The sequence below is a fragment of the Pollicipes pollicipes genome, unplaced genomic scaffold (genome assembly GCF_011947565.3).
Source record: "Pollicipes pollicipes isolate AB1234 unplaced genomic scaffold, Ppol_2.1 Scaffold_5724;HRSCAF=6776_pilon_pilon_pilon, whole genome shotgun sequence".
NCBI classification, from domain to species: domain Eukaryota; kingdom Metazoa; phylum Arthropoda; class Thecostraca; order Pollicipedomorpha; family Pollicipedidae; genus Pollicipes; species Pollicipes pollicipes.
In genome coordinates, this window is record NW_023596746.1 from 1,142,032 (window position 1) to 1,156,783 (window position 14,752).

Consider the following 14,752-nt stretch of genomic DNA (forward strand, 5'->3'; position numbering starts at 1 on the left):
CAGGCGTGGACTTTGAAGGCACGTTCTTCGTCGACACGGAGATAGATGACGACTATGTCGGATTGTGTTCAGGTAATGCATTTATTGTTAGCAACCACTGCATACAACATGCCCATCGAAAATTTAATTCACTAGGACCTACGGCCAAGTCTCACTTGATCCGTCAAGCTCAAAGGTCGTGTCGAAAGATCGCACAGCGACGCGATCTGTGGGGCGCTATCCCAAGGACCGCCATGGCGTAACTTTCCTACGCTTGAAGTAGCGTCAAGCGTCAAGTTCTCACCGCGTTAAGGCCGCTGTGTAGCAAGAATTCGCTTAAAGTCTCAACGCGTCTCTCAATTATTTTTGAAAGCCTCCGTATTTGCCCGCCATCTCTCACATCCCCTGTGCCACCCAGCTATCAAGACAACAAGAAGTTCTACACGGTCATGTGGAAGAAGAACACGCAGACTATGGCAAGCGACGCCGTTCCGGGCTGTAGCCGAGCCCGGCATCCAGCTGAAGGTGGTCAACTCCAACACCGGGCCCGGCCAGATGATGCGCAACGCCCTCTGGCACACGGGCGACACATTCGACCAGGTCAGCGGCCCCGCTGAGCTGCAGCGGGACGCAGCAGCAGGGTCGGCCGTCAGCCGGCAGGAGGCAGGATGAGGAGCCGCGTCACTGGCGCGCGGCTGGTCCGGCGTGACGTCATCACTTCTGCGGTGGCTGGTCCAGCGTGACGTCACCACTTCTGCGGTGGCTCTCCCACCACTGTTTGATCGGATCCAGCATGTCGTTCCCTTCGCAAAGGGGGCCGTACAGCCTCCGTTGATGCGCGCGTTGGCCGATGCCTTGTTGTTTCGCATGATGTCAAATGATAACTAAACAGCAGCAGGTTGAGATGCGGCAACGATGATAAGCACACACTCCTTTGAAGAATGTCGTATTGGGATTCCAGATCACACCTGCAATATGCTTGCACCAATCTGTTGACAAATTAATTGGTCTGCGAAAACCACCGTTCACGTTGCCGACCTGGCCGAGCTTGTAACCCCCCCCCCCCCCGCCCCCCGCTGTGTCGTAACGCGGGCCGTGTTGTCCAGGTGACGCTGCTTTGGAAGGACCCGCGAAACGTCGGCTGGAAGGAGAAGACGGCTTACCGCTGGCTGCTGCTGCGCACCGGCCTCAGATCGGGCTCATCCGGCTGCGCATCTACGAGGTGCGCCGCTCTTCGTCGCGCCGCCGCAGAAATCGCGCGCGGGCCGGAACCAGGCTGGCGTAGCTCACAACCCAGTTAGCACCAGGGAGACGCTACGGCCAATCCTGTCGGTTGAAATGCTGCATTGTTTGGTTCTTCCTCGGCACAAATGAACCGACTCTATCGTCATACCGGATCTGGAAAGAAATCCCGCTGCGGCTCCCGCTGGTCTTGCGTCCGGTATTGCTGTGATCACGTGACCGTGACCACGTGACCACGTTCGACGTTAACTGCGCGTGTTGCAGGGCGAGAACCTGGTGGCGGACTCGGGCAACATCTACGACAACACGCTGAAGGGCGGCCGAATCGGGGTGTTCTGCTTCTCGCAAGAGATGATCATTTGGTCCGACCTTGTGTACAGGTGCAACGGTAAGAAGACACTCCATCCCTGTCGCCGTGTTGGAGGCATTTTCGTCCTCCGCGGGACATGACAACCGCCTGTCGAAACACAATAACAGCTCGCTGCTGAAAGGCTTCTGGTCCGACACATCACTTTCGTTAGGCGTAACGCCCAGAACCACCATTGCATTAGGAGTGCATCTGCTCGTGCCCGGCAGCTTCCGTCCTCCTGACCGCGTTGCCGTGTTCCTCAGACGACGTGCCGGAGGAGGTGTACGAGCGGCTGCCACCGCACCTGCAGGCTCAGGTCAACGTGGACCGCACCAAGGCGTCTGCCCCGGGTGGCCCGTTGGGCACCCGGCCCCCCTCCTTCTTGTAGTGAGCCAGCTACCGGGGCGTCTTCGTGGCTGCGTTCGATGTACGGTGTTTCTCATGTGGTGTCAACCATTTCCAGTCTCCTTGTCACGATGTATCTCTGCACTAATCGGAGCTTTCGAGGACCAGTGCCGACTGACTTCAAGAGGATAGGTAGCTTCTTCGTGTAAGTGCATTGCTTCGTTGGTGATTCCAGGTCGCTGTAAGCCGAGTATGTCTAGACGAGCGCCTTAGGAACGGTCATCTTAGGGCGTTTTAGTCAAAATGCTAGTTGATTTGGCGTTGAGCGTCGCTTACGCGAGCATCCGGGCGGTTTAGGAACTTTGGTATAGGCCCCAGCTGAAGCCATCTGTTGGCTTCTTCCTGTCAAGGTACGGCGAATGCTTGTTTCGAAACGCCTGGGAAGCTGTATACGCCCGTCGCCTTTCGCGCGTGCTGCGAGCGTCCCGGAGATTAGGGCGAAACTGAGCGCGAGCTGTCCGTGTCCTCGCCTCGTCGCACGACGGGAGAGCCTGGAGCCCTGCGCGGCATCCCATAACACTGCCCCCCCCCCCCCCCCCCAACACCGAAGCGCACCTGGCGCAGTGGGTGCGTCACGGTCCCATAACACGAGTGCGTCTTCCAGCCGCGTCTGAAGCAACTCATCGTCGTCCTCGCGACACCGGCTTAGTCTTCAAACCGATGCACAGCGCTGGGAGCTGGTCACGGACGGTCTCGGACCCGGGCCGGAGCCGTGCTTTTGTGCTTCCTTTTCGTATTGTTTCGTATCGCCTGACGATGTGCCCGATGACATGACCTAGACTAATCTGTTTGTCATTTCATTGGTAATATAATTTACAAGAACTACCGTGGATGTCGGGACGCTCGTAGAGCTGGCTGCCTGAAATGAGCCACGGTGACCTATGAGTTTATAGATGTTGCATGTTCACACGGTGGCTGAAGGGCGAAAAACATGTTCTGATTTGATGCCCTTACGACAAAGCCTAATAACATACAAGCACGCGCATTTTCGTTTCGCTCAATAGCACGTGCGTTTGAGTTTTTGTTGATATAAAAGCAAAAGCTAACCATTTGCTCTGGCCAACGAAATCTATTGGGCTATCCAAAGGCAGACCAGAGTTTTATGTTTAAAATCCGATACGTCCCTTGAAGAAAACCAATTTTGGTCCTGCAGGAGAAATTTCTAAGCGACGGATCGGTTCTGAACATAAATGCAGGACAAAATGGGAAGATACAGTGAAAAAAGATCATCAGATGGCATTACAAAAGTCAAGTTTCTTTTCACTGAGGGCTCATCGAAGCCCACCTGAAAGATCGCGCAGGATGTCGGCTCCAATCCCACAACCGTAAAACATATTTTTTAACATTTTTAACATATTTCAAACAGTGAGCTCAAACCAGTTGCCTAGAAAGTCACAATCCATCAGTAGCTAACAGAATTCGGTAAACGACAGTGGATGGCATTTGTCGGCTGGCTGAAGATAAAACAACTGTAAACAACGAGCGGAACGTTGGCGCGCTGAAGTGCTTCTGGAGGCAGCAGGAGCAAGACACTGATGGCGAAAAAGAAAGCATCTCGTTCCAGCAAACGGCGAATACCCAAATTTCAAGGATGGCCCTCACCCAACCTAACATAACCCAACCTTACCTAACCTAACCCAACCGTTACCTAACCTAACCTAACCTACTTCGTGACCTTTTGACCCGCTTGTGTAACGCGTCATCAGCCGAATGAGGCACAACCCGTAACCAATCTGACGCCCCTATATTTTATTGGTGAGGTTCCTCAAATCCTGAGTGTACAAGAGGAGACATTAGAGCCACGGTGAATTTAAAAGCGCCTTCGGCCAGATGGCGCGCAAAATTACATATGGCACGTGCGCAAGTGTTACGGGAAAGTGGCAGGCAGCTAAGGCCTCTGCTACCGAAAAGGGAATCACGTGGGGTACGTCCTACAAAAATTCCCTGGGTGATGACAGGGTATGAGTGATACACGACACAACTTTCATGGCTCGGTGGATCTGCTGCAGCGACTCTTTTGTGAGTGTGACGTTGTCAGTGATTCAGTGTATCAGAGGGTTTTCAGGGTTAGGTGGAGGGTGAATCAGGGCGAGGATTAAAGAGCTGAGATTTTAAGGGACCGAGTTCGACAACGCCGGGCGCAGTCCAACATTTGTGGGGGGCCGGCTTAACATTAGGGGTCATGCCCCCCGCAAAGAGAAACAACGTTACGCCCCTGCGAGAATCGCGGGAAAGGAGCTGAGCAGCAGACGTGACCAGCGCGCACTCAGCTGTTTGCAGTGCCAGGATTTTCCTAATAAGAGAATTTGCACTCGTGAGCTCCGCGAGCTACTTCTACGTGCGTTGCAAAAGTCACGGCAAGGGCATTTAGCGTGCTGTGTGAGATTTGTCATTCTGATCTCTTCACTAAAACGTTTCTGCATGCGTTCGACGCTTCCGGGTCCATCTGAGGTTGTGAGGGGCATCCCCCACGTTGTGAAATATGTGTGCGACACGTTCGCCACGGCCTTCACACGGTTGCCACCCCTGATTCCATGCAGTTTCAGCAGGTGACAAAGGTGGGTTTTGGATTCGCATAACATTGTTATTCACCAAGTCGGCTACTGTTTTGGACGCGCGACTTTAAATTGATGGGCTTCTGGATTCAAAGCCGCTGAGACTTCTGCTTTAGCATCCCAGGAAAATTTTCAAAGCCAATGGCTTCAGTTTCCGCTTTGTCTTTTAAGAAAAATAACATATCACTGGCGTCAGCTTCGGCTTCGGAGATTCAAGCTTAAAAGCCATCGGCTTCGGCTTCGTTCGACTTCAGCCACTGTCTTGGCATCGAGTTTGGCTTTAAATCCCGAAGCCTAACTTCGCCCCCATGCCTGACTCGGGTACACAAGCGCTGCCAGGTAGAATCTCTACCACTAAACTTCTGGAACGTGGGACTGAGCGTGACGCACGTGAGTGAATTGCGTGGCCGTGGTTCGCAGTGCTCAGATGGGAGTTTCAGCCTTTCCGACTTATTTCGATTTCCTCAGTTTACTAGGCGCTACTGGCTCCCTTATCCCGCATGGGCGGCTTTGAAACTTCAATGCCTTGTTTTCACACCTCTGTGTCCTTTGTTATGGGTGTCCGGTAACTTGAATGTTTTGAAGCTAACTCGTGTGTGTTTTGCAAACAGCATGAGCGTCCCTTCGCAATGTTAACGTCAGCCAAAGTCCTCACGGAGGGTCTTTGAAACCCCCTTTATTCTTAGGACACCTTTGGCGCCCACGTGATATTCTTCGGCATCGGGAACACTCTTTTAGTGTACCGAGACGTGTATGTGGGAATTGTATTATGCTATTTTTAAGGCGGGCCAAACCCCGATGTGTAATTTTCACATCTGATGTGAATTTCTTGGAGGCTTGCCTGTCCATGTAAGCCCTTAGAATATTCCTAGACACCAGGGACGCCCACTGAACCCTTGCATTCGCCCCTTCGAGCTTTCGCATGCCTTTTTTGGTGCTCTCTCGCCATTAGGGCATATTTCCAGAATTCACGGGTGCTGGCTAGAATTCCAGGTACCAGGGGCACTCATTGAGCGCTTGTGTTTGCCCTTTAAGACTTTATTATTTATCTTTTTAAACGTTCTCGCCATTGGGACACCCATTTCTAGATATTATGATATTATTTCTAGATGTCTAGATATTATCCTCCCCATACAGCTAAAACCTAATGGGTGACCTTCCCAGGACTTTGACGCTCTCCTGTTCTTGAAGTGTTCTGGTCACTCTTGGAACATGTATTATACGTCATGGGCACCCTGTGGACCAATGGGGGGTGACGCTCAAGGTATTGGGACACCCCAGATTTTTTTAGGAAGTTTTTTCCTAACTGTTGGAGCACATTTTCAGACTTGAGCGACGTCTTTTGAGGCCTTAGGAGCGCTCATATATAATTCAAGGCGCCTGCCATTCTTGAAGGCGTTTTCTTGGGCCTGTAACTCATCATGTAACTCACCAGGACATGCCATCAGCCCACAGGCACCCATTTTAGAGCCCCTCCCCCCCCCCCACAGACACACACACTCAGGCACGTCTCAACAATGTTAGTGACAATATTGATCTCAAGTACCTTAGATCTGATCTTGGAACATCTTTTGGATGCCGCTGGGCGGCCTTTGGGGTCCTTGGCGCTCCTCCCACAGGGTTTGAGGCACCCTCCTGTCCATTAGGACTGAACGGTTTTGCCGCCCTCGGGACTACCTTTGAACTGCAGAGTGGCCGATTGAGCCATGAGGGGCAGTTCCAGATGTTGGGCACCACATGATTAGCGTGAGTGTTCCTTTTGGTCCTTAGCACAGGGCGCAGGGGAGGCAAATTGGTGTTCGGGGGCTTCCAGCCCAAGTATTTGAGGCGTACGGGTCATATTTCAGTGCGTTCATTCTGGACTTCGCGACATATCACAGAGCAACATGGTGCCCCGTCAGTCCTCGAGGGCGCCTCCTCCCCTTCCGCCAAGGTTTTGGGGCACGTTTGAGTCTTTACGACCATGAAACACCCTGCCATGTTCCACCCCGTAATGGGCGCACCTTTAGGAGCGCCACCATAGAAGAGTGCCTTCGGTGCCCTAGGGCGGCCTAGCGAGTGGCGCGTTCATTTTCGTGCCCTCCCCCCCCCCCCCCCCCTCCTCCGCTCTGGATCCATTCCTGCATGACTAGGGGCATATCGTGCTGGTTAAATTAATAACTATTCGGTAATGGTTTTTGGTCACTAATGTAAGAATTTATGTTTCCATTTATCCATTGAAATAAAAACCAGGAGGAGATTTGGCCGTCGGGCTCTCGGCTCGACCCCAACTGCGACCATGAATTGACCACCGCATCCTTTGTTCGCCTTTACATGGCATATACGGATGACGGCATTGGGCGATGTTGGTCTGAGGCACCACTGATGGTCTGAAACAGCACACAATGGGAACATGGAGCGCATCCCGCGCTGCATTTCGTGTCAGGTATGACGCCACGTACCCTGTCCCGCAAGCTCGTGACTGTTAATACTGCGTGGCGCGGATTTCCTTTGCCACAATGCGCTCCCGCGGCTTTCTACACACCCGTTTTGCTGTTGTATGTGTATCCCTCTTTCGCTTTACGTGGGCTACACGGATAACGGCGTTGGACGCTCGGTGTTCTGTCGCATCCAAGGTTGCTTCAATTCACAGCGTTGGACGAGTGCTGACAAGATAAAGGCTCCTGACGTCAGGACAAGGCCCTGTCTGATGCATCACGCCGGGCTCATGCCGGACGGCGTGATGGTTATCTTTATGGTGTTCCAAAATCTCCCTTTCAGGTAGTTTGGAGGTCAGTTTTCTGTCAGTGCTGGTAGTAGACCTCCGTTTGTTCCGGTACGCATCTGTGCAGAGATAGCGACGGCGCGTGACTGCAGGACGCTCCCAAGAGCACGTGGACGGCCTTTAGTTGCACGGAGCACGTCTCGTAGGACATATGCTTACGTTTGCACTGCCATGCCGTAACGACGGCTGGACGTGCGAAGCCGAACCACAGGTTTGTAATGCCTGGGCTGCTGTGCTCTACCGCACTGACTGAAAGCTTCATTTCTCGTCATGATGAGCGTCGGCAGTCCGCCTTCATCAGTGATTCGCGCCGTCTGGCAGCGTCTCGCTCGTCGCCAGCCGCGTGCCGCGCGTGGCCCGCTAGCTCGGCACCGTAGCAATGCGGCTGGTGACGAGTCCGTTCTTCGAATACAATCTCCATAGCATGTGGCAAGGTGACGGGATCACACGCCCCGTCCTTGGGGGCGCTCGGCTGGTGACGGGAGGGCGTGACCTTGTCACTTGCGGTGGCAACGTCAGAGCCTCCAGGGCTCGGATGTGCCAGGGGCTTCCGCGGTGGCCCTTACGCTGTTTATGTTGCATGCAGTTGTGATGCAATGCACTACCTCCGATCGTCTTCAGAACGCGAGTGACTTACTGCAGAGGTTGAACATGTTTTCATCTCAGCGAGCATGTTTGATGACAGATGTTGACGATGCCCGGAGACAAATTTCGGCGCTGGGACAGCCAAGTGCCGCATGCATGCCGCATTAGAAAAAGTATGATTGTCACCTTTCGGTTTGATGGAATCTTTGTGGCACCGTATGGAAACAAATTCGGTGTTAACTATGACAGAAATATCATGCACTCTTTTCAAACGGCCTTTTCGTTGGCGGGATGATTTCACGTTTTTCCAGCCTTTGTTCTGTAGCGAAGAATAAATTTTACCAAACTTTATTTTTCAGCTGGGTCTATTGACGCTGCGTACCAGCACGGTACCCGACCTTCTAGATAGGAGTACTTTGGAGAAGGAGTACCTCATTATTTACCGCGCCAACAAGAAGCCTGCAACTGTGGCGAGCACACGCTAACTTTTGGAACTAGAAGTGGAGTGTGCATATTTTCAATGGGCATACCATAGCTTACATCATCTTTTTGGTAACATCAAGGTATGAACGCAATAATGTCGATACAATACAGCTTGAATATCGGCACAATATCAACATACCGATGTTCCAGCTGTCTGGGTGTCCATAAACAGCGATAACATGCCTCAATGTATTGCCCAACCAGCAGTAAGGGGACGAGGTCATAACAGGGATACGGCAAACATGCGATAGCCGCCGTGAGTTAAGCAATGCACATTGGTGCGCCAGTCCTCATACAATTCAAAACCAGCGCGTGATTGCTCAAATTTGGAGTCCGAGCTCACCCCATCGCAATCATAGACATAGTCCATCCAATACTGGAGCCACGCAAGACTGGCACGTCGCCGATATAGTCCACCCAATACTGGAGCCACGCAAGACTGGCACACACCTTGTGCTCCTTCTCCAGACCGCAGTAAGACAAACGAATGGGTCAGTAGTCTTCCCATCTCACAGTGACCCGATGTGTGACATTGAAAATAAGAAGCACCGCTTGTGCACGCGCAGCGCACGCCTCAGCGTCCAGCATACTCGGTATCTCACGAAACTCATTAGGAGAGTTTGGGGTGTGCGCCATGTGTGGTTGGATTACAATACACATGGAGATCATTGCTGGTATTGCATAGTATTATTGCATTCAGCGATCTGTTTTGTACATTGGGAGAGGAAGGTAAGGTCTCTTGAAAATGACTGTAAAGCCTCACCCGCATCAGCCTGTATCTTTAGATATCGACCCGAATCGGTCGCCCAGCTATCTTCCCTTCTTGCCACAACAAAACACCGCCATTTCGCCACTCGAGCACGCATGATAAGCTACCTAGTGTGCCCACAGTGCAAACTCTCTGAGCACACCACCACTGGAACCCCTCCCGACCGCAATGATCTAATGATCTTAAAGATTGCAGTGGTTCAAAAAGCGTCGTTAACCACGGCTGGGTCAGTGTCACCACGGCACGGCGCCTCGCACCCGCCAGCCCGTTTGACCTGCTGGCAATCTTCTAACGGAATGTGCTGTGCTGGGCGCGTGCTGGGCACGCGCAGCCGTGCTGCGCCTGCTCAGCACAGAGTGCAGGAGATATACGCTGCTGAAAACTGTCGGCCAAGTGGCATCTGATGCGCGAGAGCTGTCTGTCGGCTCAATCGTCTGAGGGCCGGACCTGCTGCCTGTCGGCTCAGTCGTCTGAGGGCCGGAGGCTCGAGATCTGCTGTCTGTCGGCTCAGTCGTCTGAGGGCCGGAGGCCCGAGACCTGCTGTCTGTCGGCTCAGTCATCTGAGGGCCGGAGGGCTCGAGACCTGCTGTCTGTCGGCTCAGTCGCCTGAGGGCCGGAGGCTCGAGATCTGCTGCCTGTCGGCTCAGTCGTCTGAGGGCCGGAGGCCCGAGACCTGCTGTCTGTCGGCTCAGTCGTCTGAGGGACGGAGGCTCGAGACCTGCTGTCTGTCGGCTCAGTCGTCTGAGGGACGGAGGCTCGAGATCTGCTGTCTGTCGGCTCAGTCGTCTGAGGGCCGGAGGCTCGAGACCTGCTGTCTGTCGGCTCAGTCATCTGAGGGACGGAGGCTCGAGACCTGCTGTCTGTCGGCTCAGTCGTCTGAGGGCCGGAGGCCCGAGACCTGCTGTCTGTCGGCTCAGTCGTCTGAGGGCCGGAGGCTCGAGATCTGCTGTCTGTCGGCTCAGTCGTCTGAGGGCCGGAGGCCCGAGACCTGCTGTCTGTCGGCTCAGTCGTCTGAGGGCCGGAGGCTCGAGACCTGCTGTCTGTCGGCTCAGTCGTCTGAGGGACGGAGGCTCGAGATCTGCTGCCTGTCGGCTCAGTCGTCTGAGGGACGGAGGCCCGAGACCTGCTGTCTGTCGGCTCAGTCGTCTGAGGGCTGGAGGCTCGAGACCTGCTGTCTGTCGGCTCAGTCGTCTGAGGGCCGGAGGCTCGAGACCTGCTGTCTGTCGGCTCAGTCGTCTGAGGGACGGAGACTCGAGACCTGCTGCCTGTCGGCTCAGTCGTCTGAGGGCCGGAGGCTCGAGACCTGCTGTCTGTCGGCTCAGTCGTCTGAGGGCCGGAGGCTCGAGACCTGCTGCCTGTCGGCTCAGTCGTCTGAGGGCCGGAGACTCGAGACCTGCTGTCTGTCGGCTCAGTCGTCTGAGGGCCGGAGGCTCGAGGCCTGCGCGTGCGTGCAAAGGATGTTTTTAGAACCTATTGGAAAGTTTCTTGGCCATGAGCAATTGTATTGCGCTGCCTGTGGCCGTCCTATTTGGTCAAATGTTTTAAAAATGCATATTAATTATCAGTTGGCATTTGTGTGTGTCGTTTAACCCTTCCACGCACAGCTCTTCCTTCGTCGACTATCTGAACTAGACCATTTGGCAACATTTTAAATGTCGATGAACGATGGGTGAAAAAGCTCAGCCAGGAAAAATTGTGTCCAGCAGTACCATATATATATATATATATATATATATATATATATATATATATATATATATATATATATATATATATATATATGTGTGTGTGTGTGTGTGTGTGTGTGTGTGTGGTGTGTGTGTGTGTGTGTGGTGTGTGTGTGTGTGTGTGTGTGTGTGTGTGTGTGTGTGTGTGTGTGTGTTTAAAATATGCCAGTGCATGACATGCTCCTATTTGTTATGCGAGGTGCGGTTAGGCATACCTTAAACTATGGCTGTCTTTCGCACCTAATGAGAAGCCTTCTTGAACCCGGACGCATTTGTGAGGCCCTTTCAAGATCCAAGGTTCAGTCTTCCTGGCGTTGATGGAGCATATATAGCTTACTAAGCTGGGCCACCCACAAGAGCAGCGGACATGGTACACGTGTTTCAAGTCACGACAGTTCACAGTCACGGATGTTCCGTCAGGTCACATCAAGGCCATCGTGTCACGGGACAGCCCGGAGGCACAAATAGCGCCACAAACTATGCGTGGCACTTCTGTTTGCATTCTGATTTATCTTGAGCTCTCTCGGAAGATTTGCACGTTCCCAGCGTGCATGAGCTTAGATGGGCGAAATGACCCAAGAAGCAAATGCGCTTGACAACTCCCACTTTCCAAGCGAAACGTTCCAAGCGTGCGCGAGCTTAGACGCGCGAAATGACCTAAGGAGCAGTTTCGCTCGAAAACTCGCACTCTCCAAGCAGATGAGCTCAAGGGAAACTCTTGATGGCGCCACCAGTAGCTAGCAGCGGACAGGCTTGCCCATCGCTCGCCGACCCTGGCACGCCATCACCACACTCATGGGAAGCACACCACGAACAGCAGCGCCATCCCCCCGCCCTCCGAGCCTCCTGGTCGCTCCGCCGTGTTCGTGCCCGGCCGTCGGTGCTGCGGCGGCCGGCCGCGCCAGCCCGGAGAGGTCCCGGGTCGCCGCCGGCGCCGCGCAGCCGCCAATGAGAGGCGGCCTTGGCGCTGCGGCTTGGCCGATAAAGGCTGGCTGCGACCTCCGACCCGCTCACAGCCGATTTCACTTTCTACCGTGATGGCGGTGGCTCGGCGGCTGGCGGCTGCGGCGCTGCTCGGCCTGGTCTCGCTGCACGCGGCAGGTGAGTCCCGCCGCACGCGGCAGGTGCGCGGTACGGGAGTCTCGCTCCACGGGGTACGGGAGTCTCCCTGCACGCGGCACGTGAGTCCCACTGCACGCGGCACGGGAGTCTCCATCCACGCGGTATAGGAGTCCCGCTGCACGGGGTACGGGAGTCTCCCTGCACGCGGCACAGGAGTCCCGCCGCACGCGGCACGGGAGTCCCGCTGCACGCCAGGCTTTCCCATTGCTATGACAGGTTTACAGACATAGCGGTTTTCCCCAAGTGTCGTCATATAATGCATGGAAGTGACTCGAACCAAGCTTGGATTTCTGGAAGGCAAATGTTAGGTTATTGCCATTTGAACTTTGGATAGCTGTTGCATGATGGAATAATTGGGTGGTCGTTCTTTTGCAGCAATGTCACCAGTTCATTTAGCACCAGATATTGCGGCTTAAATTGGGGTCGATACATGGATATCCTCAAAAGTTGACCTCCTACCTTGTTGACCTTTCACCGCGCTAAGTTGACCATGCTGTTGCAATGTTATCTAAGCTCAAGAGTATGGAAGTTCGCGGCATAACCTTGGATGATTTCACGTTGTACAAGGGGGTGACGTGATTGAACTAGAACTAGTTTTAATCTAGGGCACTTCAAAACCGATGTGAAAGGGGTGCAAAAATATGTTTCAACCTCGTTTCACCTAGCTCGATTTGTCAACCTTCGCAGACGGCTTCTGCCACGTGGCTCCTGAATTTCTGTTTTGGTGTACACGCAACCGGGGTAGAATTATCAGGAAAGGTGTTAAAAAGACTGACTTGCCTTTTAGTGCTGACACCAAGCTGTCAAAAAGTCATGCCGCAGATAGATAACAGTCTTTAATTTCCATACAATGTTGGCTGCCTCAGCAAAAAAAGGACCGAAATTCGCGGAGCCGGCATGTTCGGCCAGCTTCCAACAGCGGTTAAGCACCGGTCGGAAGACAGCCCGCCGCATCACACTCCGTAAGGCGCGATGGTGCCTCCTCGCAGAGCGGTCATCAGCCGTCTGATCGGGGCCAGTTCTCGTGATAGGTTCTCAGCCGCCTTCTCGTGACAGGTGATAGGTTCTCAGCCGCCTTCTCGTGACAGGTGGCAGGTTCTCGGCGGGGCCGGCGTAGCTTACGGCAAAGCGGGAGGCGCGGCGATGGGCGAGGGATGAGCTGGGGAGGTGTCGGCTAGCGGCATTATCCGGCAGATGAGCTGATAGCGGACTGGTCGGCCATGACCACGGATCTTTCACCAAAGACGTAGTTATGCTCGTTTTGCTTTGATCTGCCGTTTTCCAATCACGAAGCGCCCGGCCACTGTGATAAACCGAAACACTGACGTTCTCAGACGGCAGCCGTATTTGAGCCAGTTGCCACTCACCGCTGCGCCCATCCGGGCAGCGTAGAAAGTGCTGTTGTTGCACTCTCGTCGGCCGGCGGCGTCATGACACCGGCTGTGCGATAAGCGCCGCTTCATGATCAGAATCGTGAACGGGCTGGCGGTGATCAGTCGGTTTCCGCGCATTCCTGGAGCGCCCAGCGCGCCGGGAGAGAGTGCGTCCGATCTGCCTCGGCTTCGGAGAAGACCTCGCAGGAGGCAGACGTGGTGAAATCCGCCGGCGCGGGTACCGTCCGACCCGGGCCGCACGAGGAAGTGATGCCGGTGAGAGCAGACGGTACGAGGGTAACTGTAACAACAAGTGATGCCGGTGAGAGCAGACGGTACGAGGGTAACTGTAACAACAAGTGATGCCGGTGAGAGCAGACGGTACGAGGGTAACTGCAACAACAAGTGATGCCGGTGAGAGCAACGGTACGAGGGTAACTGCAACAACAAGTGATGCCGGTGAGAGCAGACGGTACGAGGGTAACTGCAACAACAAGTGATGCCGGTGAGAGCAGACGGTACGAGGGTAACTGCAACAACAAACAGCGTAACAGGCGGACGGAAGAATGAACCACTCGGGCGAAAGGACACGGCGGTAGTTATACCTCTGCAGTAGGTAGGCGCTTCATCACTCAGATTTAGGGGCTGACGAAGAGGACTGACCGATAGACGCCCGGTTAAAGCCACTAAGACGGATGCGGTATAGGCGGACGGATCGGTGCCTAATCCGAAATACCATCCAATGGTATTGCTTTAAAGTTTGGTGGCATTTAATTTGAGCCCCTTTACGTAAAGATCTTTGACAAGTCGAAAATCTTCCGGACATTTAGAAGTAATAAAGTAGGGTCATAAGAGCCGAAGGCATTAACGTGTGGATGCTATCTCCGCGAGATACCACGAACACAGTACGCATGAACACACAGGGAACCAGGATGTTCAGCTGGATCAGCCAATGCATGCTATAAGTAAGCATTCAGTTCAAATTTGGGGTGTGAAAGCCTCATCAAAGCGGTTAACAGCACTATTTCACTTGAAATACGGTGGCGGCCATAAGTCAGCCAACGGCTGACCAGATAGAAATCCAACGGATTTGTCGCATGTGTGGTGGTAAGGCGTTGCGCTGCTCAGCACTGACGAAGCACACGGAGGCCTTAATTGCAAGACCGTAAGCCGCGGACCTGCTGGATTAGAACGTTATTGACAACATATTCTTATAGAAATAATGAGTTTTAAGCTCTTATGTCCGTTATTACAAGGTCTATTTGGTGTGAAACTCAAAATGAGTAGATATGTTGCAGCAAGTGGGGGAAAATGCTGGTGAAGACAATCCTGTTTGATAGTGGTGATCAAGGGAGTCGTTGCAGACGGGGAATCTGAGACATTGAGCAACGCTTTGCGA

At 53.6% G+C, this 14,752-nt stretch overlaps 1 protein-coding gene across 1 annotated transcript; it reads left to right on the forward strand.

Annotated features, from left to right (window-relative positions):
* Positions 1-233: 233 nt before the first annotated feature.
* Positions 234-2,800, forward strand: LOC119102277 (cartilage oligomeric matrix protein-like). Its single transcript, XM_037225645.1, is given in 7 exon segments — positions 234-238; positions 450-579; positions 1,086-1,157; positions 1,160-1,201; positions 1,486-1,609; positions 1,834-1,957; positions 2,580-2,800. Coding segments are annotated over 7 exon segments (507 nt in total). The 3' UTR covers positions 2,590-2,800.
* Positions 2,801-14,752: the final 11,952 nt, after the last annotated feature.